Source organism: Netta rufina (assembly GCF_964035555.1).
Source record: "Netta rufina genome assembly, chromosome: 10".
Lineage (NCBI taxonomy): Eukaryota > Metazoa > Chordata > Aves > Anseriformes > Anatidae > Netta > Netta rufina.
In genome coordinates, this window is record NC_140133.1 from 7,334,189 (window position 1) to 7,360,924 (window position 26,736).

Sequence of the window (26,736 nt, forward strand, 5' to 3'; positions counted from 1 at the left end):
ATGTATATCTACCATGAACAATCAACTCAAACTTCACGACGGGAGTAAATATAAAAGCTTGACCTTTTATCAACTTAAAACCCTTCAAAAAAAAACAGATGTCTACCCTGTCTTAAATCAGAACCCTACCTTACCAATATGCCCACAGCGAAATATTTGGACACACACACACACAGGAAAACAAAACAAAAAAAAAGCTTCAACAGTTACATGGATTTACTGAACTGTGTAAATGAATCTTCAGATTCCTAATGAATATTAGTCACTCAAAAGCAGATAACTCTTACCATTCGTCTTGTAGACAAGGTGAAAGGGAAATCATGATGGAGCAGTCTTTAGCAGTCATTGCTATTCTGTACTGTTGCACCTACCCAACATAGAAATGACAAGAATTTTCCATTATTATTTGTATTTACCTTTATATAAAGCATATACCATTCTTTATGTTCTTTCAAAAGGCACTGGTACACTTAGTATATTACTATGTTGGTAGTTAAAAGAGCTGGAAATTATCTCTATAGCAGATGTTTAGCAAGAACAAGTGCTTTTACAGCATCCTGTGTAAAAACTGTGTTTATTTCTACAGAAATGTCTTTTCCTGAAGGTCAGAGAAGCACCTGGTCATGTAAATGCCTCCTCAGCCTAGACAGGAAATAGCCAGCTTTTTTTTTTTCCATGAACAGGTGCTAAATAGTTTGGTTTTAAGTGTTTCTGCTACATACCATACAGCTTGGCACCCTGTCAAAACTAAGCACTTTTACCTGTACAAAATTCTAACGAGACAGTGGTGATGCTAACAGGCTATCCATCGATTTCAGTTAGATAAGTGTTTATTAAAAACTGTCAGACAAAAGTTTCAACAATATATACAGGAAAAGTACCTTTGTTAATGCAAATGCTATTGTCCCATCATCTTCAGTTGAAAGATCTAGCAGCTTCTCATAAAATGCTTCATTGTAAGGCCCATCTATCTGTAATGTACTTCTAAATAAATTTTAAAAGAAGATTTACAGACAGCCAAGATGATTTACTGATAGCCAGTGAGATCTTTCTTAAGCAGCCCGGATATTCAGATTAGAACATACCAACACCAACACCAGTAAAGATGGCAACAGGTTAATTAACACCCTGACCAATCCCTATTAGCCTCATTTTGCTTAAGATCTGCTACTGTTTAGGTTTGGGTGTTTGTTTTGGTTTGTTTGTTAGTTTGTTTTTAAGATTAATCACTTTTAATTCACCCTCACCTCTGTATCACAAAAACAGCATTTTTTTTAGTGAAAATCGGAAAGTTTCAAAGTTTGTAACTGTGGAAGTTCCCAGAAAGCTTGGCTTTCTGGGAAAATAGTGGGGCATGAACTTTCTTACAAGACCCTGCTCCCCACCCCCCCACTTCATAATGCGTGCAGGTACTTGATGTGCTAGCAATGGAATGGCTTACTTGGTCTCCTTCCTTCCTATGTTAAATACCTGGACTCCTGAAAATATGAACCCATAAAAATGGAGTTTTAGAGCATACAGACACCACATAGATAAAAGAATACATTTTCAAGTGACTTGCTTCACGTACAAATATCCAGGTAAGCCCCACTACAAATGGTTTAAGCAGAACTTAAGGCCACTGCATTGCCTGCCAGAATATAACCCTTCAAATTGCAACAAAGGAACCCAAAGCTGCACCACCTTGTAAGTGAAGCCACAGTGCCCTCTTGTGATCAGTGGCAGAATTACAGGCAAGTTACCCCTCAAGAATGCAAAAAAGTGTCAAAGTTACGGCTTTTTATAGTGATTATTTCAACTAATAAGCCGTATTTTAGAACAAATGTAGCAGCTTGCAATATTCAATATTTGTTCACCAGGCACGATATATAGCAAGATAAAGATTCATGTGCCTCAAGTATGATTTGATTGCTTGCGATCTGGCATTTTAAGCTACTCTTACTCTTAACAAGGTCAGGCTGAACAAGAGCAGATATTAATTAGTCCATTATCCCTTCAATTGTTCTGTTACATCCTGCAAGTTCAGTTTGGATCGTTGCTGAATATCAAAGTAAGGGTTTTAAAGGGCAGGTAGTAGGTAGACCAATACGACTTGAGAATGACTGTAAGAACGCCATTATTACTGCATTTAATGCCATTATCATCTTCCACTTATCTGGCATTTCAAGTTAGAGATTCAGAACATGCAATACCATTAATGATGGTGACACACAGCATACCAAAAGATAACAAATAGTTGCATGTGTACAGACTCAGTCTTGCCTGAAAAGCTATTTAATCAGAACTGAAAAGACATCAAATCTTACCTCTCTTCAGGAAACTCCTCTAAGTACTGTTCAACTCTAGTGTACAACGGATAGAGTCCTTCAATATCCAGCATGTCAAGCATCTGAGCCTGAAGGGTTTTATAAAGCAGACAACCCTTTGGTAAGCCAGAGCTTTCCAATTTATGTTTACCTAGAAGAAAATATATTTTCAAAAAAAAGGCAAATATGATGTCTTTGTTTTGCTTCATTTTGCTATCACAGGTACTTGTTCACAAAGCAAATCCAAATGTGCTTCAGACCAGTCAAAGAAAAAAAGCCAAAACACTTCCATTTCCAAGCACTAATATAACAGGTGCCTCTACTTAATTGCACATTTAAATAACACGTATTTGGCTGTAAAATACCATACTTGGTATACAACTCTACAAATTATTCAGATGAAAACGAACACTTCCATTGCAATCTACTTGTTCACATCTACAAGAATTTTTTTGCAAGTTTGAAGCCACCACAAATTTGATTTCAACAGTACAAACTGCTCGTAGAGAGTAATTTGGCAAATCAGAGTCTCTCTCAGATAGTATAAATTGAATCGTATTTGATATTTGTGTAAGACAGACAGCTCTTTCTCCACAAAATACAGCAAAAAGCAACCAGCAGTAAAACAGATCTTCCTTAAAGCAGATCAAGAAGCACACTATTTGTATAATTGGAGTAATTAGCAGCTTCTTGAACAATTCAAACTTTACGGGGAATTAACATGATTTACAGCCTTCCAGCTCTCATTTCCCATTTTTCCCCCCAGTATTCATACCTTCTCTTTACCAGGAGTGGTGTAGAAGAAAATAAAGTGAGCTACACCCTAGCTGGCTAGTCTGACAGAAGGAGCAAGGAAAGGCAAGAAACAGGTGCTATGTATCAGACCAACAAAAGCAGCCAGATTTCATCACATAGAACATACAAATTCCCCAGTCATTTAAAATAACCTATTACTGTTACCAGCTCAAATGGGTATTTTCTTTAATTTATCCTCTGCTACCTTCTGAATTCATTTTTACCCCAGTCAGCAGGTACAATGCTAGAAGTTCTCACTGCAAGGTCACCCTACAAACAATTATTTAGCAGCTATGCGGCTCAGAACTTTTTTTTTTTTAAAAAAAAAAAAAAAAAAAAAAGAAATCACTAAATTCCCACTGTTTCAGTTCTCACACCACTATTAAAGACCAACTGAGAGGCAAGCATCCAAATCATTATGTGATAGCATTTAGTTATTGATATTGTTCAAGTAATTATTTCTTACCATTTCTTACTAGCTCCTTATTAAAAGCACTTGCTTCACAGTAGCTTCTTCCTTGTGAAATGGGAACTGTCTTCATATCACCTGCCCTGCAGGCATCAGTACTACTTAGTAGCGTCATAGTTATAACATGGATTAGTTCTTTCACAATTGTCCTTGTACAGTGTGGTCCACTGACCAATCCATTTGAAGGGAAAAAGAAAGGTTTTAAGTGACGAGCAAGTTCGTTCCAGTCAGATACACATTCCTGATCATCTTTACAGCCATAAATTAGTTCCCCGTTCTACAAATGAAAAAGGGAGATTGAGACACTTCGTGAAATACAGTTACTCATACTTAGTTAATCAAAGTATTACATTTAATGTTTTTAAATGACACATGAAAGCGTTAGTATAACAGTATACATACAAATACACCCATTCCCAATCTCTTACTCAGATACCCCAGGTAACAACCTTTGAATTAGGACCACAAATAAAACAAACCATTTAAGTCACATGCTACTTACTCAACTACTGTAAGTAATAAGAACAATAGAAGTGAAATGATACTTAGCTTGTTTTCCTATTTCTTCTTTTTGAATAATGTCAATAGTGAAAAAGTGCAATGTTAAACAACCTTTTTTTAAAAGCCAAATAGGAAAAGGAAAGCTATAATCGAAAGAGACAGAAAAATCATGATATTTACCTGCAGTCTAATAAATAAACAGGACAGTTCATACAATTTTAAGTAATTCAAGTAGTTGGCTTAATACTTGAATAAATTGAAAATAATTTTATTTCTTAGAATTAATCTAAGATCCGCATAATCCATCACTTACTGCTTTATATTTTCCCTACATTACTTCCACATAAAAGGTGACTTTTTACTTCTTCAGTGAGGCATGCTGTGCGTTTGACTTGCACAAATGTTGTAATTGTAATTTCCAAAAATACTTGTAGCAACATGCAAAGTTCTCTACCTTCTTCGTCCTGAGGCATACCAAGTTTTAAAACGGTCACCTTTGAAAGTCTTTTTCTATTAGTTGTTCCTTTGTGATTCACTGCAACTAATTAGTTCTGGAAAACTCCTATTTACCTGTCCTAACTTGAAATCTAACAACAGATTTTTCCATTTTTCCATTCTCTTCTACTTCATGGTCCATTAGTGATGGTGCCAATTAAGCAGTATCTTGACTGTTCAGGTGCTGAAGTCAAGTTGTTTAACCAAGGAAATTAAAAAAGCAAGACAGAGACGGATTTGATTGCTTACCTTAAATATTTTCAAGTTGTTCTGTGCCTCCTGTAATAAGCTCTTCAAAGCAAAGTGCATTCTTTGTTTATTTCTAGGGCGAAAAAAAAGCATATAAACATCCAAGAAATCCAAGAATGTTTTATCACCACCATTAGGTATTTACACCTATGCCTGGAGGACTCTGTCGAGTCAAAACTGGGCACCTGAAGTGAACACACCCATTAAGCATTGTTACTCATGCTAAAGTCACTGCAAAGACTAACTACTGGAAATTAGAATATTAAATCTGGGCAAATTAAAACACTTCTGAGGTTTCATGTTATGTAGCAGAAGGTACTGTTGCATTAATTAAGGAACTCTGATTCCTGAAATAGGTGTTAAGAGGCATATAGCACCAGAAACATTCACTGTAAAAGTCAGACAAGCAGGCATTAATCATTTTTAATGCTTCTGGGAAACTCAAAGTAATCTGAGAAAGAAATCTACAATGGATTTTTTTGCCGCAAAAACACAAGTCACACAACTCCTTACCCTGAGAAGAGATCCAATGGGCAATATTTACTTGGTCGCTTCCATTTTCCATTTGCTACCTGTTGAAAAGCAGAACTACTCTTGTTAATCACTTTCTGTAATAGCTGTTCTCGGTTATTTTAAGGCAGGTGTGTGGCACTAATATCCTCTCTTCAGAAGTCCCATGATACTTAAACTCCTTGGACTTCCAGCTCATGACTACTAAGTGTCTTCCATGTCATATTTGCCTCAAAACACTCAAACTGTATTCACAAATGGAAAGTAGGACGAAAGGTCACATTAAATTCCAGTAAGCCAGTTATATGATTTCAGATACAAAATGGACATTGCTCATATACATCCCACATGTTACTGTAGTGGGTTTATGTGGCATGGTTTTGGTAGCAGGGGGCTATAGGGGTGGCTTCTGTGAGAAGGATCTAGAAGCTGCCCCATGTTTGGGAAGGGCCCCACCACTGACCAGAGCCAAGCCAATAAGCTGTGTTGTTTTGTGCCTCTTTGAGAGCATATTTAAGTCAGGGAAAAAAAAAATTAAAAAAAATAATAAAAAAAAAACAAACACTGCGCCAGACAGCAGCTGGGAGAGTGAGAGGAGTGAGGAACGGCCTTGCAGGTGCCAAGGTCAGTGCAGAAGGAGGGGGAGAGGTGCTCCAGGCGCCGGAGCAGAAGTCCCCTGCGGCCTGTGGTGAGGACCATGGTGGAGCAGGATGTCCCCCTGCAGCCCATGGAGTACCACGGTGGAGCAGGGTTCCACGCTGCAGCCCGTGGAGGAGACCACGGTGGAGCAGGTGGGCCTACACCGATGGAGGCTGCTGCCTGTGGAAGACCCCTGCCGGAGCAGATTCCGGGCCGGACCTGTAGCCCGTGGAGAGGAGCCCACGCAGGAGCAGGTGACCTGGCAGGAGCTGCAGCCCGTAGGGGAGCCAGGTTGGAGCAGTTTTCTCCTGAGGGATGGACCCCGTGGTATGGACCCATATCTGGAGCAGCTCTGGAAGAGCTGCTGCCTGTGGGAAGCCCACGCCAGATCAGTTCATCAAGGACTGCATCCCATGGGAGGGACCCCACAGCACAGGGGACGAGAGTGACCGAGAAGGAGCAGCGAAGAAGCATTGGAGACTGACCATAACCCCCATTCCCCCGTTCCCTTGCGCCACTCGGTGGGAGGAGGTGGAAGAGGGTGGATGGGGGGAAGGTGCTTTTGGTTTCTTTCCTTTGTTTCTTGCTTCTCTAGGTTGTTAGTAATAGGCAATAGATGTTACTATCTCCCTATGCTGAGTCTGTTTTGCCCATCACAGTAATTACTGCATGATCTCCCTGTCCTTATCTCAACCCTTGAGCCCTTTTCATCATATTTTCTCCCCATTCCTCTTTGAGGAGGGGGAGTGAGAGAGCAGTTGTGGAGTTCAGCCGCCCACCGGATTAAAACCACCACAGTTACCTGCTGCTTTACGGTATGGGATGTCACCATGCATTCGCTGAGCTGTATTTAAGAGGAAATTTGATTTAAGAGTTTACCTTATCAACAGGTTCAATAGTCCCTAAGGACAAATATTGTATTTGTTTGCTTCCAACTTCCCACAGAAATTTTTCCACCTCTCACTAAATAGATTCACACCCAGCAACTCAGATCCATATCCACCTACCATTGTTAGTCATATCAGAGGTTTAAGCAACAACACGCAAGTTTCAACATGAAATAAGCTTATAACTGTGAATAAAACACAGTACTGTCAAAAGAAAGCAGGACGAAGACCAAAAAATTACCTTTAGATGCTGATGCATACAGTAACGACACACCTTGTGTTTTATCTCCTGTGAAACATGGCTGGAAAAAGGAATGAAGCCACACTTGGGCTAAAACAAACAAACAGAAATGATTACAAATAGAAATGCATTTCTTTCTACAAAGGGCCCACAATATGCAAATCTTTCAAGTATTTACACAGAAAAAAAAATATAAATCAACGCCTAATACTTAAAGGTTTTATATACGTCACTGTACATTATTCCCAATTATTTTAGAGTACTCAGTGAAGAAATAAGGACACACAAAATTGCTGTGGCCTACAGAAGAAATCTACTAATATCTGGGAATTTAACAAGTTTCAAAAGATCAGAAATTTGGTGAGGGAGCAGGGATGGTATTTTATCCTATGGGTCACAGCAAAAGCAGTGAGCTATGCCATATCCTACTGCTGAATTTCTTCAAATCTGCTCTGGTCAGTACACGCTTAAAAACTGTAAAAGAACAAAACCACAAAAAAAACAGAAGGATTTTCTCCTATTCAATACCTTAATCTCTATGCAGAGGATTGGCCGATGTTCCACAAAACGATAGGTCTGCAGCCTGGTAAGATTAGGAAGGCACATTGCATAACCACTAAGTGTGTCCATATCCTTATCACAGCGAGACTCTAGAGAGAAAAAAAAACACCACCAAGAAAATTAAGTGTGTGGATTTTTCTTTTACACTGTAGTTGTGTTGTTCAGCAGTTGGGGGAAGAAAGAAATGAAACAAAACACACATACACACAAAAAAAACACAACACAAAGGCAGGACACAGTTTAGCAGGATTTAGCCAATTATGCACTTGCATAAATCTGGCCTTCCCATTAGCAACACCCATTTTCTCCTTCCTCAAAAGTGTCATAAAGAGTGCTTCAAGAGCTGCCTTTAATGGCCTGTTTCCAGCTCATCCTAGGAAACTTAGCAATGAGAGGCCTGAAACAGCAAAGGAGTGGCCAAGGTAGAGATTTATAACTGTATTCAAAGACACGATCTCATGTGTGCTTACTAAAATTGCTGCCATCCCTGGGCCTGTGGAAATGGACAGGCGTATCAATAGCGACAGGCAGAAGTTGAGGAGAAAGTGTAAATCTAAACAGAATCCACAAGTGGCTTAGCTCGATTCCTCAGTTTGCATGTAGTGCTTCTGCAAGGTTTCAAACATTTGTCCCAGGCTTGAAATCAAGATACAATGTACTAAAAAATATTGATAGGAAGCAACTAACTGAAGAACCACCTCTCCCTAACATTCCAGTATTTACAACAAAATAATAAATAGGACAAAAGCAACATAAAAGAAACAAAAGTTAGGCTCCTCCTCCTTAAAGGAGGATTCCTGATTCTATGATAGTTTATTGCAAGAATTTTTAAAACCACCCAAAAATAGTATTTCTGAATATAGTCCAGATAAACAGTCTTGAGGAGAAAAAAAAAAAAAAAAAAAAAAAAAAAACACAAACAAGCAAAAAGGTTTCGGACCAAGGTTACAAGGAATTGCATAAATTAAAGCCTTGAAATAACCTCCCTCCACACACCTTCGGGGAAAGGTAACAGGACAGAGAAAGGTCTGTGAGATTTTAATTCAAATTTAATGAGAACATACAGTCCTAGTTTTTCAAATATCTCTGTTGCTAAAAAGACAGGGAATACATGTGTTCAGTTAACAGCATCTGTTCTTAAAAAAAAAAAAAAAAAAAAAAAAAAAAAAAAAAAAAAGCCCATTCTTAAAAATATATCACAATAGAAAACAAAACAAATAAAAAAATCACAGAAAAGGAAGCCTCCTTAGGCACCACCCTGCAAACACATGCAGTACTTCACTAGGATGAGCAAGAGGAAACCTCTGTTTGAGATCATTTTGTTGAAAAAAAGTAACTAAATTCTATCATTAACTTCTACCAAAGCATCATTGGTTTTGTAACTTCTGTTTTTCACTTTAGCAACTTTTATTAGGCACAGTATTTACTTACTTTCCTGGTTTCTGGTACTGTGAAACTTTCTCAGGTGACAAGTCAATACAGAGTGTCCTGCCTTTTCCATAGGTAAATTAAGTCACTTTTTCCAAGGGATCAAAGGCTTCAAGGAACTGGCTACACTTACCAAAGGATTTAATATCACATCTTTCTTCTATGAAATCTCCTAAAACAGATGTTTCTGAGCCTTCTAAAGAAGTCTTGAGAAAACAGTATTTTAATGTGTATCTTCCACCACCCTCCTTGATCTTTCTAAAGGACTTCAAGAGCAAGGTAAAAAGCTTGTTCAGGAATTATCAAACACAGGCTTAATGTGGATCCCTTTCTTCAATTTGATGAAACCACTAGCAGATGCAGTTTTAAAGCCTGGAACACACCCATTTTTCCACAACAAATTTTCAGCTTTTCATTGTTTTAGTACTGAAAGAAGTTCCCTCATGTTCTGGGTTATGATACTTTTTTTAACTTTATTTTAAAGCACAATGTTTTTATAGCTTGAGCAATGACCCCCTTTTAATGGGACACTTACCTGGCCTCTCTGGCTGAATCTTTAAACAGAGCTGTCTTACGAAGTCTAAAGGCAGTTGAATAATTTCCTATTTAAAAAAAAAAAAAAAAAAAGTAAATATATGTATTTCAACACAAAGATTAACACCCAGAGTTTGGGAGTCTTAAAAAGGAATACCAAAGCTCAACGGACATTAACAGCAGTATACTAAGCTATATGATCAGCAGCTTCTCCCTCAGGTTAACCACCTATATGAAGACCTGCACCTGAGTTCACATACAACACTTTGAAAACAAAATGGAATTTTAACAAATGCATGAAAAAATGTCATTTTTCAGGATGAGTTTAACGTTCATGAAGAAACTTGCATCATTTCCCAAATGAAACAGTCCCACTTCTGGCCGGTGTCTCACTCCCCACCCCTCCAAGGCAGAGTTGTGCCCATCAGGTTCCAACCCCAACTTCCCCACTCAGGTACCTGATGGTCAGTTAACGAGATCTCGCCACCTTGAAGTGCATGGCAAGGAAAGTTACCTCTGAGTGCACACAGATCTAGACAGTTTGTGTGAACCAGATTCCTCCCCTTGTTTTGCAAAGGTAGTCTCAAAACCTATCTTTCTCACCTCTCACCTTATACAGGGCCAAGGAATGACCGCTTTTTTCAGCAGTAGCTTGAAACAGTTCAAGCCACAGAGTACAATCCAATCACCTCAGCGGCACAAAGCAGGATCTTTGTTCTTAACCAAATGCTTCTTGTGTGTGTAGTTTGCTCAAGAATATCTCTAAACCCTATTAATTGCTTTCAGTGGCATTCAGTGTTCCCGAAAAGACTGTATAGTTTACCATGCATAAGCCATTTATTTTAAGAATAAAACATTTACCCCATGGTGAACATAATTCTCCCCAAAGAACTGCTTCATGACATGTTTTCCAAAGTCTACGATGTTTTGCAGATGGTGTAGTATTTCCTCTGAAGTCTGGAAGAAAGAAACATAGTAATTAAATTATGAAATAATGATAAACACTACTCAAGGATACATACGCGTACTACTCATAGACTTAGCACACCAATTAAGTCAGTACATATTGAAATTAAACGGACACACACAACTTAGGCTACATTTGTTTCCCTGCTGCTCTTTAAGAGGCTGGGATGGCCACAAAAACAGAGAAGATGATTATTCAACTTGAGTTTCAGAGGAAAAAAGGACAGAGAAAATTAAGAAAGTGGAAGTTGGGGAGATCACTCAAGATCTATTATTAGTACTCAACAGCTCAAAGATCTCTAAGTAAAAGCAGAGACGCAGCAAGCCTCCTCACCAAGAGGTTGAGTTCAGGAGAGCCTCTGAGTGCTACAAAATACTTCACCTGGAGGTTCAGAAGAGAATGGCCCAAAAGACTGAGCCAAATCCCAAACCTTTGCACAAACAAAACTTGTTACCTGTCCCAAATGCTGCCCTAGACAATGAAAACTCTTAGTATAGCACCATCATTAATTTTACACTGTGCGTCTATAAGGAAACACCGAAGTTCTTCCACAAGATAAAAACGCCAAGCTAGACAGGAACGAAGCTGTCTGAGTGCCAGCAGCAGGATGGCCACCTCGGTGTGGTCTCACTTGGGCACGCTTCTGCACCTCAGAGAGGCAGCAGAGGGCCCGTGCACGAGAAGCCTTTCAGTATGATCACATCCCCAGTACCTGAGCATACTCTGGTTCTCTGCACACTGTTCTATTGGTACTACAACCTCCAAGCTTCCTTCCTGGATCTTTTTCTGGAAACACTCCTTTGCCTACACTACAGAGCACTGAACCACACAGATGTGCTCCTGGGATTAAGTTACAGTAGAAGAAGAGGAAGTGTAACACTGATGTCCCAGTTAGAAAATCACAGAGGGAAAAAAAAACATCAACAGGAGAAAAAAAAAAAGTTCTGTACTCTGCACTACAGAGCAGAAGAAGAGAAAATAAAATGCTAGGAGGGCTTCACTCAGGTAATGACAAAGACTTGATGTAGAACCAGGGAAAGACAACAGCCAGCAGGAATTAAATGTGTAAGGAGGATAAAGCAGACCATCACTAACCAGGCAATTTTATTACCTTTATTCTATAATGCCATTACAATAGGTAGATTTTTTTCCACCAGGAGGGGTTACCTAACTAATTTACACCAATTGCATAACTCGGATTATTTTGTTACCAGAATTCAGGCCTGCTGAGACTGCACACCAAGTTTAATACTCTTCCCTTAGCAGAATTAATTTTCCAGACTGAAACAGCAATTCACAGCACTGCAATACACCGAGAGGCTGCTACTGGATGTTGCTGCGGTACTCCAGCCTCTCACTTCAGTAGCACTCAGTACTACGCCCTGCTACTTTATTATGGAGCGTGCTACAAAAAAAAACAAATAAAAAATCCTTTGCAGCAAGTAGAAGTCCAATTTTCTCCGAGCACTTGCATTTCTATCATTCTGTAAAGGCCAGGACAGCACTAATTCTTTAACATGCCTGGCATACTGTATGTGGAGCTATTTCTCAGAACAGCTCTCCCTGAATCCTTTTAAGAGAGCCAAAATAAGCTTGGAGCCTCCTCAGAACAGGCAATCTTCCACTGCTTGAGTTTTACAACAAAACACACACCGATGGTGCCTGAGTAACTTTCTCAGCTGCCGTCATCTGGTCTAAAGAAGTGCCTCTAAAAGAAAATAATGAATAGGCAACAAGATAAGTGAGCAGACCACCCACATGGGTACAAAAAAGCCTATTTTTAAAGCAGCATTGCTCAGCCTGCGTTCTGCAGGAAGGCCAGCACCCATCACGAGTGCTGAGCACACCTACATCCACGAGAGGTGGCTGCCAGCAGCCCAAGCTCCTTTGCTGCTCCCCACACAAGGCAGGGAGCAGCGCTGGGTACGGCCCTGTTCCTCTGCCCTCACCCTGCTTTGACACCTGCCCACACCCCTTTAACAGCAAGTGTATTGGGAACACTGCAAACAAGAAATAAAAAACAACTAACAAACTACTGGAGCACCACCCTTTAACATTAAAAAAGGCAAAGATGAAAAACTTTGAAGGAGCCACCATTCCGGCCAGTTCATCTAGCCAAAAATGCCAACTCTCAGAGGTTCCACATAACAGAAAGGCAAACAGCCACTCGTGCAAAACACCCATGTACACTAAAATTAGCAACATGCCATTGAAGTCATTCCACGAGTCCTGATACTTGGCATTCTACTCAAGAAATGTAATCCCCAGTTATATTATTCACTATCAGTACTTTTTATTCAAACACTTAATTGTAACAAGAAAATTATAATTTGTGATAATATCGCCTTGTTTAACTGCTGAGTTATGTAGTCCCAAATTCATTCCCAAGCAGTATAAATGCAAAACAGCATTTGGACTTTTTTTTTTTTTTTTTAATAAAACCTTTTCCAAAGGAGCTAAACAGCAGAGACTGAGATGCACATCTGAATTTCAGTATGCCTCTTACTAGAAAGTATTTTGCTTCAGCTGGTTCTTTCAGAATTGTTTACGCTGGATGAGCTACAACATCACATGCAGAAATGTATCTCCCTGGATCCTAACTGATCTTGCACCAGACAGGAATATAAGTTACACCTAAAAAACATTTCTTCTCTATTGCTGTTACATTGCTCTGTCCAAGTTTGTCCCAAAACTCTGCTTCTGCAGGGCCACACTCATTGCTAGATCAGATACAACCCGCAGGAACACCTACTGAGACATATCTCTATGCTTGGTGGCATTCTGAGCAATTTTATTCACCTGATTATGCAGGAGAAAAAAATAAAAAAAATCAAGAATCTGAGCATTGCTTAAGAAGTAAAAGAACAGCATGCCCAGGCCATTTTCCCTTGTGTTTCACTATTCCAATCCAGAAACCTACGTGCATACCAAAGAAGTTCACAGAAGTATCATCAACTTCAACTCTGAGATACGTAAAGGTGAAGTTACTTCCTAGCTTCCACTGCCATTTCCTCCTGACCTGTCAGTTTTTAAAAAACAATTAGCATGCAAGAATATCTTCAGACTAAATAAATAAATAAATGCTGGTACCTCACGTGTTTTGTTCTTTAAATAAAGAGCCATAGACCACTTTGTATTTAAGCCATTCCCCGCACCTCTCAAGTAACATGCCAAAAAGACTACTCACCAGGTTAGAGACATGGCAGAATTTGAACCTCCTGCTTCTTTTGCTCTTATATTTTTTCCCTGGGAGCACTGTGCTGACACTTCATTTTTACCCATCACCTTTGATTCCTGATAGTTTTTTATGCCTTTTAAAGTAAATCTAAGGTAACCCCCTTCAGTTCCTTTCTCAAGCAGAAAAATCTTGTGCCACAGCCCATGAAAACAGAGGCCGTGTCCCGCTCTGCTTTCTGCAGCAGCCAGGGCAGTGAAGTCGCTCAGTGACAATGGCCGTTCTTGCAGTATTTCCTGCAGCACCACTGCTCTCCCACAGGTCGATAAGCAACATTAACACTGCCCCCATTGCCACAGACATCCTTACAAAAAGCCATCCCTTCTACACAGTCACTGCCATCTTAAAATTTGATCCCCCCAGAGGTCATGGTCTCAGCAGTCACATAACCTTAGTTACGTAAGAAGATCTCACATTTCTGTTCTGTTGCCAAAACTCCTGAAACACAAGCACATTTCAAAACATCCCCTTTTTCTTACTCCTGTCGGTTGCAGTTCTTTTGCAGGTTTCCTCTCTCTCCTCAGACAGGTTTTTTTTAACTTACCTGGGGGCTTTTATCACCAGGACGTGTTGAATCTTACCTTATTCTGGTTTGGGGGAGACTTCAAAAACCGCAGCACCACACAGCGCTAAAGAAAGATAGGAAAGAATATTGATTTCATTAGTATTTAAGCACATCAAAGTAAATTGCATCTGAACACCGCAAGGGTCTGATTCCCCAAGCTAGCTCATCTAAAACACTGGGAAAAAAAAAAAAAAAAAAAAAAAAAAAGCTTTTTAAAGGCTTGATTCACTCAACTTGAAATCAAGTACATCAACTTCTGCTCCCAGATTTGCCACAACCTCCTCTATTGACCTTACCAAGACAGCCACTCTGTCCTGTCACCAGCTGTAAAAGGGAGAACACTCCCGTAGCTTCTATCACTGAAAGTCTGCTGTGTCAATTGTGACTGCCCCTAAAGCACAGCATCAAACAAAAATACAGAAAAGCACCCTATCGTTTTTGCCCAAAAAGTCTTTGGAAAAAACTGTGAGACCCAATAAAATATCTGGTTATAACATTTTGTGACACTGAGCTGATTTTAAGCAGATAGCTTTTAGTTAGCAGCAATAGCTACACAGCTCTGCTGATACCGCTGATACTGGTACTGAGAATTATTACCAGTGAAAATATCAGGGGTGTATTTTTCATGCTAGTGCATTATTGATTCATTCAACTGATTCTTTACTTGCAAATCCTGGGTGCAGTTGTTGCCATGAGGTTTTTTGTCTGTTATCTTAAATGCTTTAAGGATTGAACATCAAAGATACAACATGCCAAATGAAGGGCCAAATCCAGAAGAAAACAGATTTCTTAGGAAGCTGGTGCTACCCTTCACACTTGGAGGATCAGATCAACTAGATCCTAGTGTTCCCCGAACTTCATTCCCTATATGTACCCCTCAAGCCCTTAGACTGCTTACCAGTACTTTCATCAATGCACTATTTACCACCAAAGCGTTAAGTTAATTGAATAGCTGTCCGTACAGACAAAAAGATGAAAACAACAGCAACAAAAAACAAAACGAAAGAAACCAAACAAACAAAAAAACAGGCTACAAAATCAAGGAGAGAAAAAAAAAAGCACTACATTAAAGTAGGAAAAAGTAACACATGACACATCAAGAGGCTTCAGATCTTTTGAAGAATGAAGACAAGCTAGAAAAAAATACTGAATTCAAAGGAAAAACTGCAATTTTTTCTTTTATTAAAAACCAATCCTGCAGTCCTTTCTCTGTAAGCATGTTCAGCATTCAGTTCACAACAAAAGGCATCAGAATATCAAATAGGACTGCCCTTATTATTCAAATAAAGAATTTAAGCAAAATTATTGCATGAAATTTGGTAAATGGTAACAAACATTCCCACCAGAGCCCATTACCACACTGGAGCTACAGCAAAACGTGGCCAGCTGTTAGAGGCAGCTCAGTGTGAGTGGGAGCAGCAGGGATACAGAAAGCTGCTCACAGAGCACATCAGGCTTTTAACAATAGCTCCATGCTCTAGAAGGGCACTGCATCAAGGCCCAGCAACGTGAGACTCCAGCCTTATACTTACACATCTGCTTAAAGGCAAATACTTCCTTGGCACCCTACCGTGAAACAATTGTTTGTTTGTCTTTTAAATCATAACTAAAAGTTGATGCTTGCCAATAAAGAGAGAAGCTGTAAGAGGGGCTGCAAAAATGTGCTGAAAGAAGTCACTGGAGAAGACAAACGCGTGCGTGCACGCACACACAACTTTTGTCTTAACGTATCTTGGGAAAAAATGAGTTGCTGGTCTTGGTCCCCAGGAAGTCAAATGATCATCTGCAGTAATTTTTCTTCTCTAAAACAGTTACTCTAGCTATTATTTCAATTTTACTTAAAGAAATCCAAACACTGCTTGCAGTTAAGCCAAAATAACAAAACATGACTGGCATCAATCTAGGCACTTTGGATTCGGCATCATGAAGCCAGGATTAAAAATATATATATACATTTATTCTTTCACAGACCGATATTTGATATTGGACTAAAATTGTTTGGAAATATCTTTAAAACTTCTTTCTCTTAAGACCAAGCTACTCTGCAGGCCTCCTGAATGGGGGAGTTTTCACAAGTTAAACACAACTGGGACAACTCTATAATCCTGACACTTCATGCTTTGGGAAAAACTAAAACTAAAACTAACCAGAAGTAGTTAGCATCACTGAGGGGTTTTTGACTTTCAGTCTCTTGCTACATTGTTAACAAAATCTGTTTAAGAGATGGTGCCCATGCAAGAAACGGGAAAATTTGCCTAGAACAACATCGACAACAACGCCATGTATTTACGTATTTTACTTCTACTCTACCACCTCAGCTCACACAGCTTTCGAGTAAGCTTCTGTACAAGAACATGAAGAATTGGCCTGTCCAAACATAAAGCCTGGGAAATGCCACCTCAGCTTCTGCCTTTCCAAGTCAGCAGGCTCACATCATTTGTGATTACATTGCTGTTGTTCTAACCAGAACAAGCAAAGTGCTTTTCTATAGAGGCAAAACATTTCTCTGATACCTGGTTCTGCAACTGCCCGGTGTAACAGGAAAAGATTCTGATCTAGCTGGTCACCAACTGGTGTTCACATCTGCAAGGTCTTCTGGTAGGAACCAAACCCCTTGGGGTAACAACTAAGTCCCAAGAGGAACCCCACCCTCCTGCCCCCTCCCTCCACAGCATCCCCTAAGCTGCAGTGCCCGGAACCTCACCGGTGTTTCCGTGAGCACCGTGTGCAATTTTACAACACAAAGGTGTTAACCTCTCTGCTGTCAACATACCGCTGTGATGAAGGCATGTGCTGGACAAGCAGAACAATAAACCCCAGAAGAGCTTTAAAGCTGTCTGTATAAATGTCATGAGCTCCCAGTTGTGAATTACCGTGGAAAACACTCTCAAAGACTGGTAACAAATCTTTCCTACACTTAACGCCAAATAACTCCTTGCAATCGATTAGACACAGCACCACCACCACCTGCTACTACTTAAGGAGATGAAGGAATGAAGCTGCTCCTCCTACTTTTAGGAAACAATACCTGAAAGCATTGCAGAATTTCTTTATACAATAAAAACTGACTGTTTAATTTAGGGCCTTTAGTGTCAGGCACAAACTGAAGCACAGGAGGTTCCAGCTGAATATGGGAGGTCACTTCTTTACTGGGAGGTGACAGAGCACCAGGACAGGCTGCCCAGAGAGGCTGTGGAGTCTCCTTCTCTGGAGATCTTCAAACCCCGCCTGGCTGCCATCCTGCGCAACATGCTCTAGGTGATCCTGCCCAGCAGGGGGTTGGACTAGATGATCTTCGGAGGTCCCTTCCAAACCTCAGCCATCCTGTGATTCTTTTCCTCAACCCAAAACGTTATCAAGAACTTACCCAAAATAGCTCTACAAATGTCAGACTTGCTTCTACCACTGTGGCTATGTACTGCAACTTAGTCATAGCAGATTTACACCAGCATTCAGCCGTTACACCTACAAGAAGTGCATTCTACCTAAAGTTCAGTCAAAGGGAGAGGTAGGGGTTAAGTGAAGTTAAACAGCACTGCTACACAAGCCCAACTTGAAGTTACTGATCTGCAAATACTAATAAATGACATTTTCACTGGTACCACAGATGAACTATGGACCTATTCTGCTGATATTTCTGCAGTAGAACAGTTGAACTGCATGCAGTTCATATGCTAGCTAAATTATCCTGACATTTTCTGTTCCAAACTCATATTCCACAACCCCTTCGATTCTAACTTTAGGTTGAGGGATTTAAACAGAAAACAATGGTTTTCTGTGCAAAGAATCCACCATGGGAGGGAAGCAGATGGCCAAAGAGGTGTCACTGTCACATCTCAGAGCAGACAGCTGCACAGAGGAGCGCTCCTTCCTCTGAGAACTAATAAAACCCAGTAAAAATGCGTCCTCCACACTGCCTAGGAATTCCAGTCAAAGCTTATCTTTATGATACTCAACAGATGACATCTTAAAGGTCTCCTCATCCAGGGATGTGGGACATGAGAGATGAACACAAACTAAAAACTGGAAAACTCCATAGCTTTTGAGGGCAGCACACACGGTAATATTGTATAGAAGCGCAGGTTTCCAACTCAGTTTTGTTCTGTATAAGAATGCGGATAAGATCACACAGAACAAAGTGAGGAAAGCTACGTTTCCTGCCACTATGGAGGAAGTTTAGCAATCGCTCACACAAAGCGCAAGGAAGCATTCAAAAATTGGAACAATGTTCTTCTATTTGGCGCAGGAGCCCCCTAAGAACAATCTGATCTCTTCGCATGAATAAAGATTTTCTGCCACAGCACTTGGCTTGACCCCATTCAGCATTTTAAGCCATTACTTGGGAGCAAACACCACCCCAGGACTCGCTCCGTGCAGCAGAGCGAGCAGCACCGATCACCTCTTGGTGGCCACCCTTGGGCACGCTGCAGCTGGGTAACGCTGTACACGGCCTGGCACCCTAACTGTTAGGAAAAAATAGTCCTTAACATCTAACAGGGCATCAAATACCTCACGGCTCTGTCCAACAGGTGAGTTCTACAAACAGGAACATGAAAACGTGTGCTGAGCTTCCTTCCTCCACACTGCTCCAAACCTGCAGTCAGCACCGGCAGGTACAGCCAGGCACCTGGCAGCTTCGGTGAGCCGGGGGAGCAAGGAGTTTCAGGAGAACATTTACAGGGAGGGGGAAGCAATTAAAAGTCAAAACAGTTAAAATAAAAGGGAAAAGGGACGTTGCTGCTACAGCCGGTGTCTCATGCCACACACACAAGACGTTTTCACATCTGCATCTACAGAACCGTCTGAGGCACTAATGTTGTAAGACGAGTTCTGAAGGGTATTTCTGCTTTTCTGTTCTTTCTGCTCTCTTCATTCACTTCCCCTGCCTCGTGTCACCTTCCCCTTCACCTTAGGAAATACACTGCTAAACTGCACTGCACTCAGAGCATCTTCTTGGTGCAGAAACCCGGTAAGGACAAAGTAAACTTAGTAGTCTGGTACAATATGAAATCAAAATTCTGTAACAGACATTGACTCAAGCAGCTGGTTTGGGTCAAAAAAAAAAAAAAAAAAAAAGCTTTGCAGCTAATCCACTGCTCATTTGTGAATTTAAAGTCTTTCCAACTTCTGATTCTTTTATAATAAAAAGCTCTGTAGACTGCACTCAGGCAGAGTTGGTCCAGCCAGTGATGGTATCAACAGCCACAGTTACACCCACTTAGCCAAAGGATCAGAAGCAAACACAAAACCGTCTTCCTTTTGTGCAGTGATTATAGACGCATATCTAAGTACTAGTTAAACAAGGTTAACACAGGGAACGTACAGTTTCACAGGTTCAAGTGCCACTCAACTCAAACTAGTAATTGCCTCCTATTCCTAAAAACTTAATTGTTGTTTACAGCACGGCACACATCTCTTCTTTTCTTCTCCACTGATGACACACCTCGATCACATACTTGGCTTTTCAGCTGGATTCTGTAGCTGCTTGCTTCGGTAAACTTGGGCAGAAGCTCCTTTGCTCACTCACAGTAAATAAATACATAAATAGTTTTTCAAGTAATTACAACTAGGAAAGAAGGAACAAAGGAATGCATTACATTTAGTCATAAATCTGTTTTCTTGTCCTTTTTCTTAATAGGCAAAAGGAATGCACTTGGGGGTGGGGGGGTTGCTAGACAGTCTATGCTTAGATACACATACCCCCGAAAGAACACGATGCCAGAGAAACAAGGCCAAAGAAATGCCCTGTAACAGGGGACATGACACAACAGAAGAGGTTTTACTGGTCCTTAACTCCCATTAAAGTTTATGCTGGAATCTTGGTCCAACTTCATCACATGAAAGCTTTTCTTTCCTCAGAAAATTCTACAGAAGCAGATGCAAAACTCCTCCCTATGTTATATTGTGTAGCTTTGGTGATTTTTTTTGACCCCTCCAGAGCATGAAATCAATCAGAAATAAGAACGACCATTGGTTTGGAATTTCAGAAGAATCTCCTCAAGGATGCAGAAGTTTTTAAGCTCAAGTCTTAACAAAACTGTGTCTCTCCGAATAGTCAAAATAAAATTCAATGAATGGAAGTTGAGTCTTGCTTCTGATAACTTCTTAGCATGAAAAGGCAAAGCCAGAGTAACTCGGCCATTCTTTAATCAGTGAGAGAGGCAGAGAAGGCCACCACTGATAAGGCCAGCGAAAGGCAGGGGAGTATTTCTAATATTTATACCTGCAAGGAACAGCAAAAAGAACCAGAGCAGAAGAGCCAGCAGTCTGCTCTTCAGTGCCTTGAAGTGGAGATGCTCACAGGTATTAATTCACTATTCCACAGACATTAAGACAAAACCACAACAAAACAAAACACAACAAAACCTGCTCCTAGTCAGGGAACTGGAATTTCTCAGGAATGTCTTGGAAGTGTGGGGGCAATACTTTACTTACACTACTTTCAAGACAACAAAACAGATTCAGCCAACTCCACGTAGAAAAGCAATGGGATGAAAGGGAAGAACAAAACAGGGCACTCGGGCTCTTGAACGTACACAAAATGTGAGCATCTGAAGAAGTGCCTCAAGACGATCCTCTCAACAAGACAGCAACTGATGGTCGGCATCACTCCCTTTTTGCCAAATAAGACCAAGCTGCATCTAGCTCATAATGCTGCCCATAAACTTTTCCCTCTCTTAGCAAAAACTCCTGTGTCTAAACATAAAATCTCCTTAATGGCCCTCTCTCAAAGTAAGCTCATTACAACAAAATTTTCCATTACGATTCAGGTTTTAACTACTCTAACCCAAACAAGCAAAACAACCAGGCAGACTGTTTCATACTTCCAAAGCAGTACTAGGAACAATTACCTAGCCCAAGGTGATGCAAAGCACCCCTGCAGACAGAGAATACATTTTATTTCATAGGAAGCAAAACCAGATCAGTGTCCCATATGCAGAAAGGGCCCTTCTGCACATCCTTCACAACCACCGTAAGGCAGCGGCAGTCGCAGTGAAATCAGAACTGAACATCCAGATGCGACAGCCCTCTACTCCCGGCAGCCCCCACAAACCCAGCACAGGGACTGGGAAGGATATCTGTGAAGGAAGCACTGATGACACTGTGATATCCTTCACCCTTACCCATATAACTTGAAGATTTAACTAATATTTCAGAGAAGAGCCAGGTATTATTAGCCTACTACAAGCACCAGCTGTAGGAACCTTACGCAAGTTGGATCAGCTGCCTTGACTCCCTCCCTCAGCCTCCTCAGCTCTGCTTCATTTACCTTCTCCATCTGTCATCTCCTTTTTCTATTTAGTAAGCTCCCATATGCTCTGGGGATGGTTTACATATTTACTAACAAACTAAGTCCCTTACCAAACCCCAAAGATATCTGTCAGAGCTGCTAGCACTCCGAGACGAGAAACAGATTATTACTAACAATAAAGGCACCTGCAGACACACACCGCAACCTTCTGCAAACACACATCAAGGTTCCTTTGGACTATCTTACTGAATGCAAAACTTTCTGGGAAAAAAACTCCCCTTTTATTGTTTTATTTTATCACCTCCAAGTAGTCATCCTGAAATGTAAGCTTAATGTTCAGACGTATTTTAAAAGGAAGCATTAGATTGCCATCATATCCCAGCATTAAAAAAAAAGTCAACTGCAGCGAAGCACAGGAGGAACATAGATACATGAAGCAAAAACTTCAAATATGTTTCAAGCAGCATTTCAACATTCAAAGGAAATACAAGTCCTTATTTCTAGAGTCACTTACGCTACTTTATAAGAACAACAATTTCCTGAAGCCTTTATGAAAAGAAGCTTTAGTGTCTCTGTAAGAGGAAACAACTGATTAAAAGGCAGAACTACAAATGAGGATTTCCAGCTTACTTCTGAAAAACCAGCTACCTCTACCTCAGCAGAAGGCAGCAGCTTACTAGGAGGTAACTGTCCTACCGCAGTTCCTCAGAACCCTCCCTGCTGCTTGAGAGCAGGGCAAAGGAGGTAAAGAACGGTCAAGCTCCGTCTTTAAATCAGAAGCCAAATTTGATGCAGAAGGAGCAACATTCCAATAAAATGCAGAGAATACAAAGCATCTTTTATAAACTGCCTAGCGGTCTGTGATTGTGTTCAGCTGCTTTTCTTTTTTTTTTTTTTTTTTTTTTTTTTTTTATTTAAAACTGTATCTGTACCACAGCACTTCAGGCATCTCTGAGAACACAGCTACAACAAGTAACCAGAGGATTCACCGGATGGTGAATTGTGGCAAGGAAGTTATTGGTAAGGATGGTAAACTGTGGCAAGCAAAGGCTACTAGGATTGAATCAAATACTCAACATTGCCACGTACGGACAAGGACTACGCAATTATTGATTCAATGAACTTGCAGTTTTTGTGTACTTGGGAGAGATCAGTCTGAATGGATCAAGCACCGGCCTCAGGAAGCAAAGGGAAGTGCCAGTTGTATTTCTCACTGGCACCAATGGTACAGAAGGCCTACCCTTGTTCGTTTCCTGGTAGCAGCATTTTGGCAGGTTGCAAGACAGACAAAGGCTTTTTGACCATCATTCAGTTTCAGTTTGGGTTAAGTTAATCACAGCTGTATTAAAAGACAACAGGAAAAGCTTTGCCACCAGAGAAATTTGTCCCATGATACCGTACATCTGCCAAAATTTTAGATTCATCAGAACTACAAAAAGCCAGGAGAACAGAAGCTGGAATATACATTAAGCAAGCAAGCAGCTTCAGTGGTGACGGCGTAACTGGAAACTCTTTGCAGGCGTTCCATCATTAAATGCTGGAGAACTAATTAAAGTAACTCTGTGAAACTATCACTGTGAGAAGAGATGCGCTGACGAGGCCAGGCCCCACCCAAGATCCTCTTTTTCCTCGCAGGGTGAATAGGAACAGAGATGCACTTGCAGTGATTTCAGACTCTCTGCCCCTGTACCGACCACTCGGGGGGCCGTGTCACTGCGGCGTCCTGGAGGTCAGCAGCTGGTATGGGGACCAGCCCCCCAGGCAGTGCTTCACAGCACATCACACAGCACGGCGTGTTCCACAGGACACGGGTCTGTGTCAGACCAACCTCTGCCTACAGGCCACCACCCAAAGGCACTGGAAAAAACGTCTGCTTGTTGGCTGCATCCAGGGCTTATCAGCTCATCACTAGCGGAGCTGCTTGTTGGGCATGTGACTTTCCTGTGACCACGTTTTCAATTTTGGTGCTGTACTAACTTTGGATTAACGGGGCGTTACATTCACGTCTTAAATACGCAGGGAATGGGAGAAGCCAAAAAATAAACATAGCCTTAAAAAGACCCTGCGCCACGAACTGAGGCGTGCCTTGTTCTTCTTAGTCTTCACCCACAAGCCAGCTCTGCTCCACACAATCAGTAACAAGTGTGTGCCCAGCCTGCCTGCTCACCCCATCCTGAACCCCAGGGACCTGATAACATGAGCTTGCACAGAACCAGTTATCAGTGCTTCAGAGAGTGGATCAGAGGGCAGGAGCTGAAGCTAAACTCCCTGGGTCTTAGTTCACAATGGGCAGACCGGCTTCTGCTCTCCTCTCCAGAATGACAGGGGACTTCTGTGGCTTTTGTTGCTGTTGGTGTTGTTTTATTTTTAAACCACTCAGATCCTCCTGAAGAAGCAAGGATGAGAGGTTCAGACCCATGCAGGTAGGGACCAGCTTCCTTCCCTCATTCCGAGGCACCACTACACACAAGAAGGGAGAACAAGGCGACACCAAGCACACGAACGCTTCCGCCCTGGCCTCTCGCAATCCCAGCACTTCTGTCTCAGCCCCCATTCACATCCCCTTTGCCACAACCAAATCACCATCCCTCCCCCTGACCTTTACACACAGTAAACACGAACCGAAGAGATACAGAATGAAGGCAGGACAGTTAAAATAAAATTCAGTATCTTAATGATGCTGCTGTTTCATTCACACAAACCTGAGAATGACTGACAACGGATCACAAGCAGGATGATTAATCATGCAAGCACGTCCTGTTTGCAAGGGACACAGCGCAACAATCAGCATCTAAACACTATTTTAGATACTCCTGTTTTCCAAGAGTTCACCAGCTATCTATACAGGAAAAAAATACATCTGCTTTACTTTCACTGTATCCTAAAGTTTTTGCCTCTTGTTGAAAGGAGAATTGACACACTCAGCAAGCACTCTGCGTTTCTGGCAGACTTCCTCATCTTCCACGTCTTCAAAGATATCACAATTGCATCACTGCTGACCCATTACGCCTTCTGATTCCTATTGTTCAGTGACTGCATTTTTTTTTTGAGTTGCCTTTTTCAGAGCTTAAATTTAGACAGGAAACAAAATCATGTGCTTTTTTCTTGTAGTCAGAGTATCTTTTAAAAGTATCTCATATAAAGAGAAAGGAGAGCCACAGAAATGTCCCTCCTGAGTTTGAGGAGGCCGTGATACTTCCAGCATTTTCCTCAGGCTGACGTTTGTTAACGTCTTTTACATTCAATGTGTGTTTAAAACCCAGAAAAGATATATCAAACAAATACAGTATTTTTGATTGTTCTTTCATACGTATAGAAAAATAAACGGTTTTCAGGATTCAGCTCATACAGCTTGTAGTTTTTTCTACATAAATACCACCCTTTAGCCTTTTAGCTCTAAAACCTTTAGATCCATGCAACACCAAGGGCATTTTGGGGCACAGCGGTGGCAGCACTCAGACTCAGTCACAGAACCCTGAAGCCCCGAAGCGGCCCCGAGCCAGGTCAGGCACGGCCCCAGCTCCTCCGAGGGCCGCTCGGGGCCGAGCCCGGCGCTGTGAGGTGACAGCAGCGCCGTGGGCAGCCTCCGCTTCGCCTCACGATGCTGCCGGCAAACGGGCCCGGCTCCGTTTGTTTCTTTACGGAGAAAAACGGAGAAGAAAAACAAAAAAAAAGGTGCGCGGAGGCACGGGGCCGGCGGGACCCGTTCCCCTTCCCCCCCCCCCGAGGGCGCCAGACCCCGCGGACGCCCAGGGGAGCGCGGTCCCTGCCGGGGCTGCCTTCTGTCGCGCCCATATCGCGACACGACAGGCGGGTAACTGCCAGCGCGTCCCCCCAGCCGTCTCCACGCTGCCACCGCTGCCCCGGTTAAGGAAAGGCCCGGCCCGGCCGCGCACCTGGGGAGGCCCCGGCCCGCCCCCCCCTTCCCTCCCCTCACGCGGGGCCCGGCGGCGGGGGAGGGGCGCTCGGGCCCCGCCGCGCAAGGGCCGCACCTGGCAGTGCGAGACGACGAGGCTCTGGTTGCCCTCCCCGTGGTACTTCCATTCATTCTCGTCCATCTTCTCCACTTCCATGCCCGGCCCGGGCCGCCCCGCCGCGCCCCGCGGGGACGGTGCCTGCCGCCGGCCCGCCGCCCTCACGCCGCCACCATGGCGGCTGCGCGCCGCCCGCCGCGCGGGAAGGGCCGCCCGCCACCGCCCCGCCCCGCCGCCATCTTCGGGCCGGCCGCCTCAGCGCCCCCGAGCCCGCCCACAGCCTCCGTTGCTCCCTCAGTGTTGTCCCCTCCCGGGTTTGACTACAAAGAACAAAACTTCAATTGCCATTTAAAATTTACCTCTAACAGCTTACAGTTTTTCCCTTTTCTTTCTTCCTGAGGAAGGTATTCCATAACAGTAACCTTGCAAGCAGGTGTTACCTTCTGATGCCCTCGTATAACAAACACGCTATTTGAGTAGAGCCCAACTACGATTTACACAGTCTTTAAGAAGTTAAAGCAAAGAAGATTATGCTTTTCTTTTTTATAAAAAAAAAAAAAAAAAAAAAGGAAAAGATGAACAGAAGGCTGAAAATAAAACCTTCAAAAATCTGCCAAAAGTCCTTGATTTTTTGTGTTGTGCTGTCACTTAAATAATTTATAACCTAATTTCAACTAGATTCTTGAAAAATAAATGGAGTCTAAAGAATACATGCTTCATTTTTGCCAAAAATGTGGATTGATATGCACTTGTCCTTTTATTTAACAATATGCTATAGACTTGTATGAAAAAGGAAATGTGAATACCTGATTCCTTTGGCCATTTAATAAAGACCAAAATAACGTCACAGGAGGAATGTTTAAAGTATGTTTGTCACCTTGCATGTTTGCTAAGTTCCATTATGTTGTGTAATAACAAACAGATACATAAAAAAAAAAAAAAGAGAAAAAAAAGTGTTATCCCATCTTATCCAAACGTGGTAGAAGAATTTCATTCAAGGTTACATACAAAACTTTCAGTGGAAGCATTATTCCACAATTAATGTACATCAGAGACATAGGATATGAACACTTAATAGGTTTACATGAATAAAGACAAATATGTTGACTTGTAGTGGCAGAAGTAATT

The 26,736-nt window shown here is 41.7% G+C and overlaps 1 protein-coding gene across 1 annotated transcript in view; it reads right to left on the minus strand.

Annotated features, from left to right (window-relative positions):
* The window catches only part of IPPK (inositol-pentakisphosphate 2-kinase), a 29,936-nt gene extending 4,146 nt beyond the window's left edge, over window positions 1-25,790 (minus strand). The window contains exons 1-12 of the mRNA XM_084292791.1: window positions 25,627-25,790; window positions 14,399-14,446; window positions 10,477-10,572; window positions 9,617-9,683; window positions 7,621-7,742; window positions 7,093-7,182; window positions 5,329-5,387; window positions 4,816-4,888; window positions 3,568-3,847; window positions 2,307-2,457; window positions 882-984; window positions 288-367 (exon numbers count right to left, since the gene is read on the minus strand). Of these exons, the coding sequence (XP_084148917.1) occupies window positions 288-367; window positions 882-984; window positions 2,307-2,457; window positions 3,568-3,847; window positions 4,816-4,888; window positions 5,329-5,387; window positions 7,093-7,182; window positions 7,621-7,742; window positions 9,617-9,683; window positions 10,477-10,572; window positions 14,399-14,446; window positions 25,627-25,707 (1,250 nt within the window). The 5' untranslated portion in view covers window positions 25,708-25,790. The remainder of the gene's footprint in view (window positions 1-287; window positions 368-881; window positions 985-2,306; window positions 2,458-3,567; window positions 3,848-4,815; window positions 4,889-5,328; window positions 5,388-7,092; window positions 7,183-7,620; window positions 7,743-9,616; window positions 9,684-10,476; window positions 10,573-14,398; window positions 14,447-25,626) is intronic.
* Window positions 25,791-26,736: the final 946 nt, after the last annotated feature.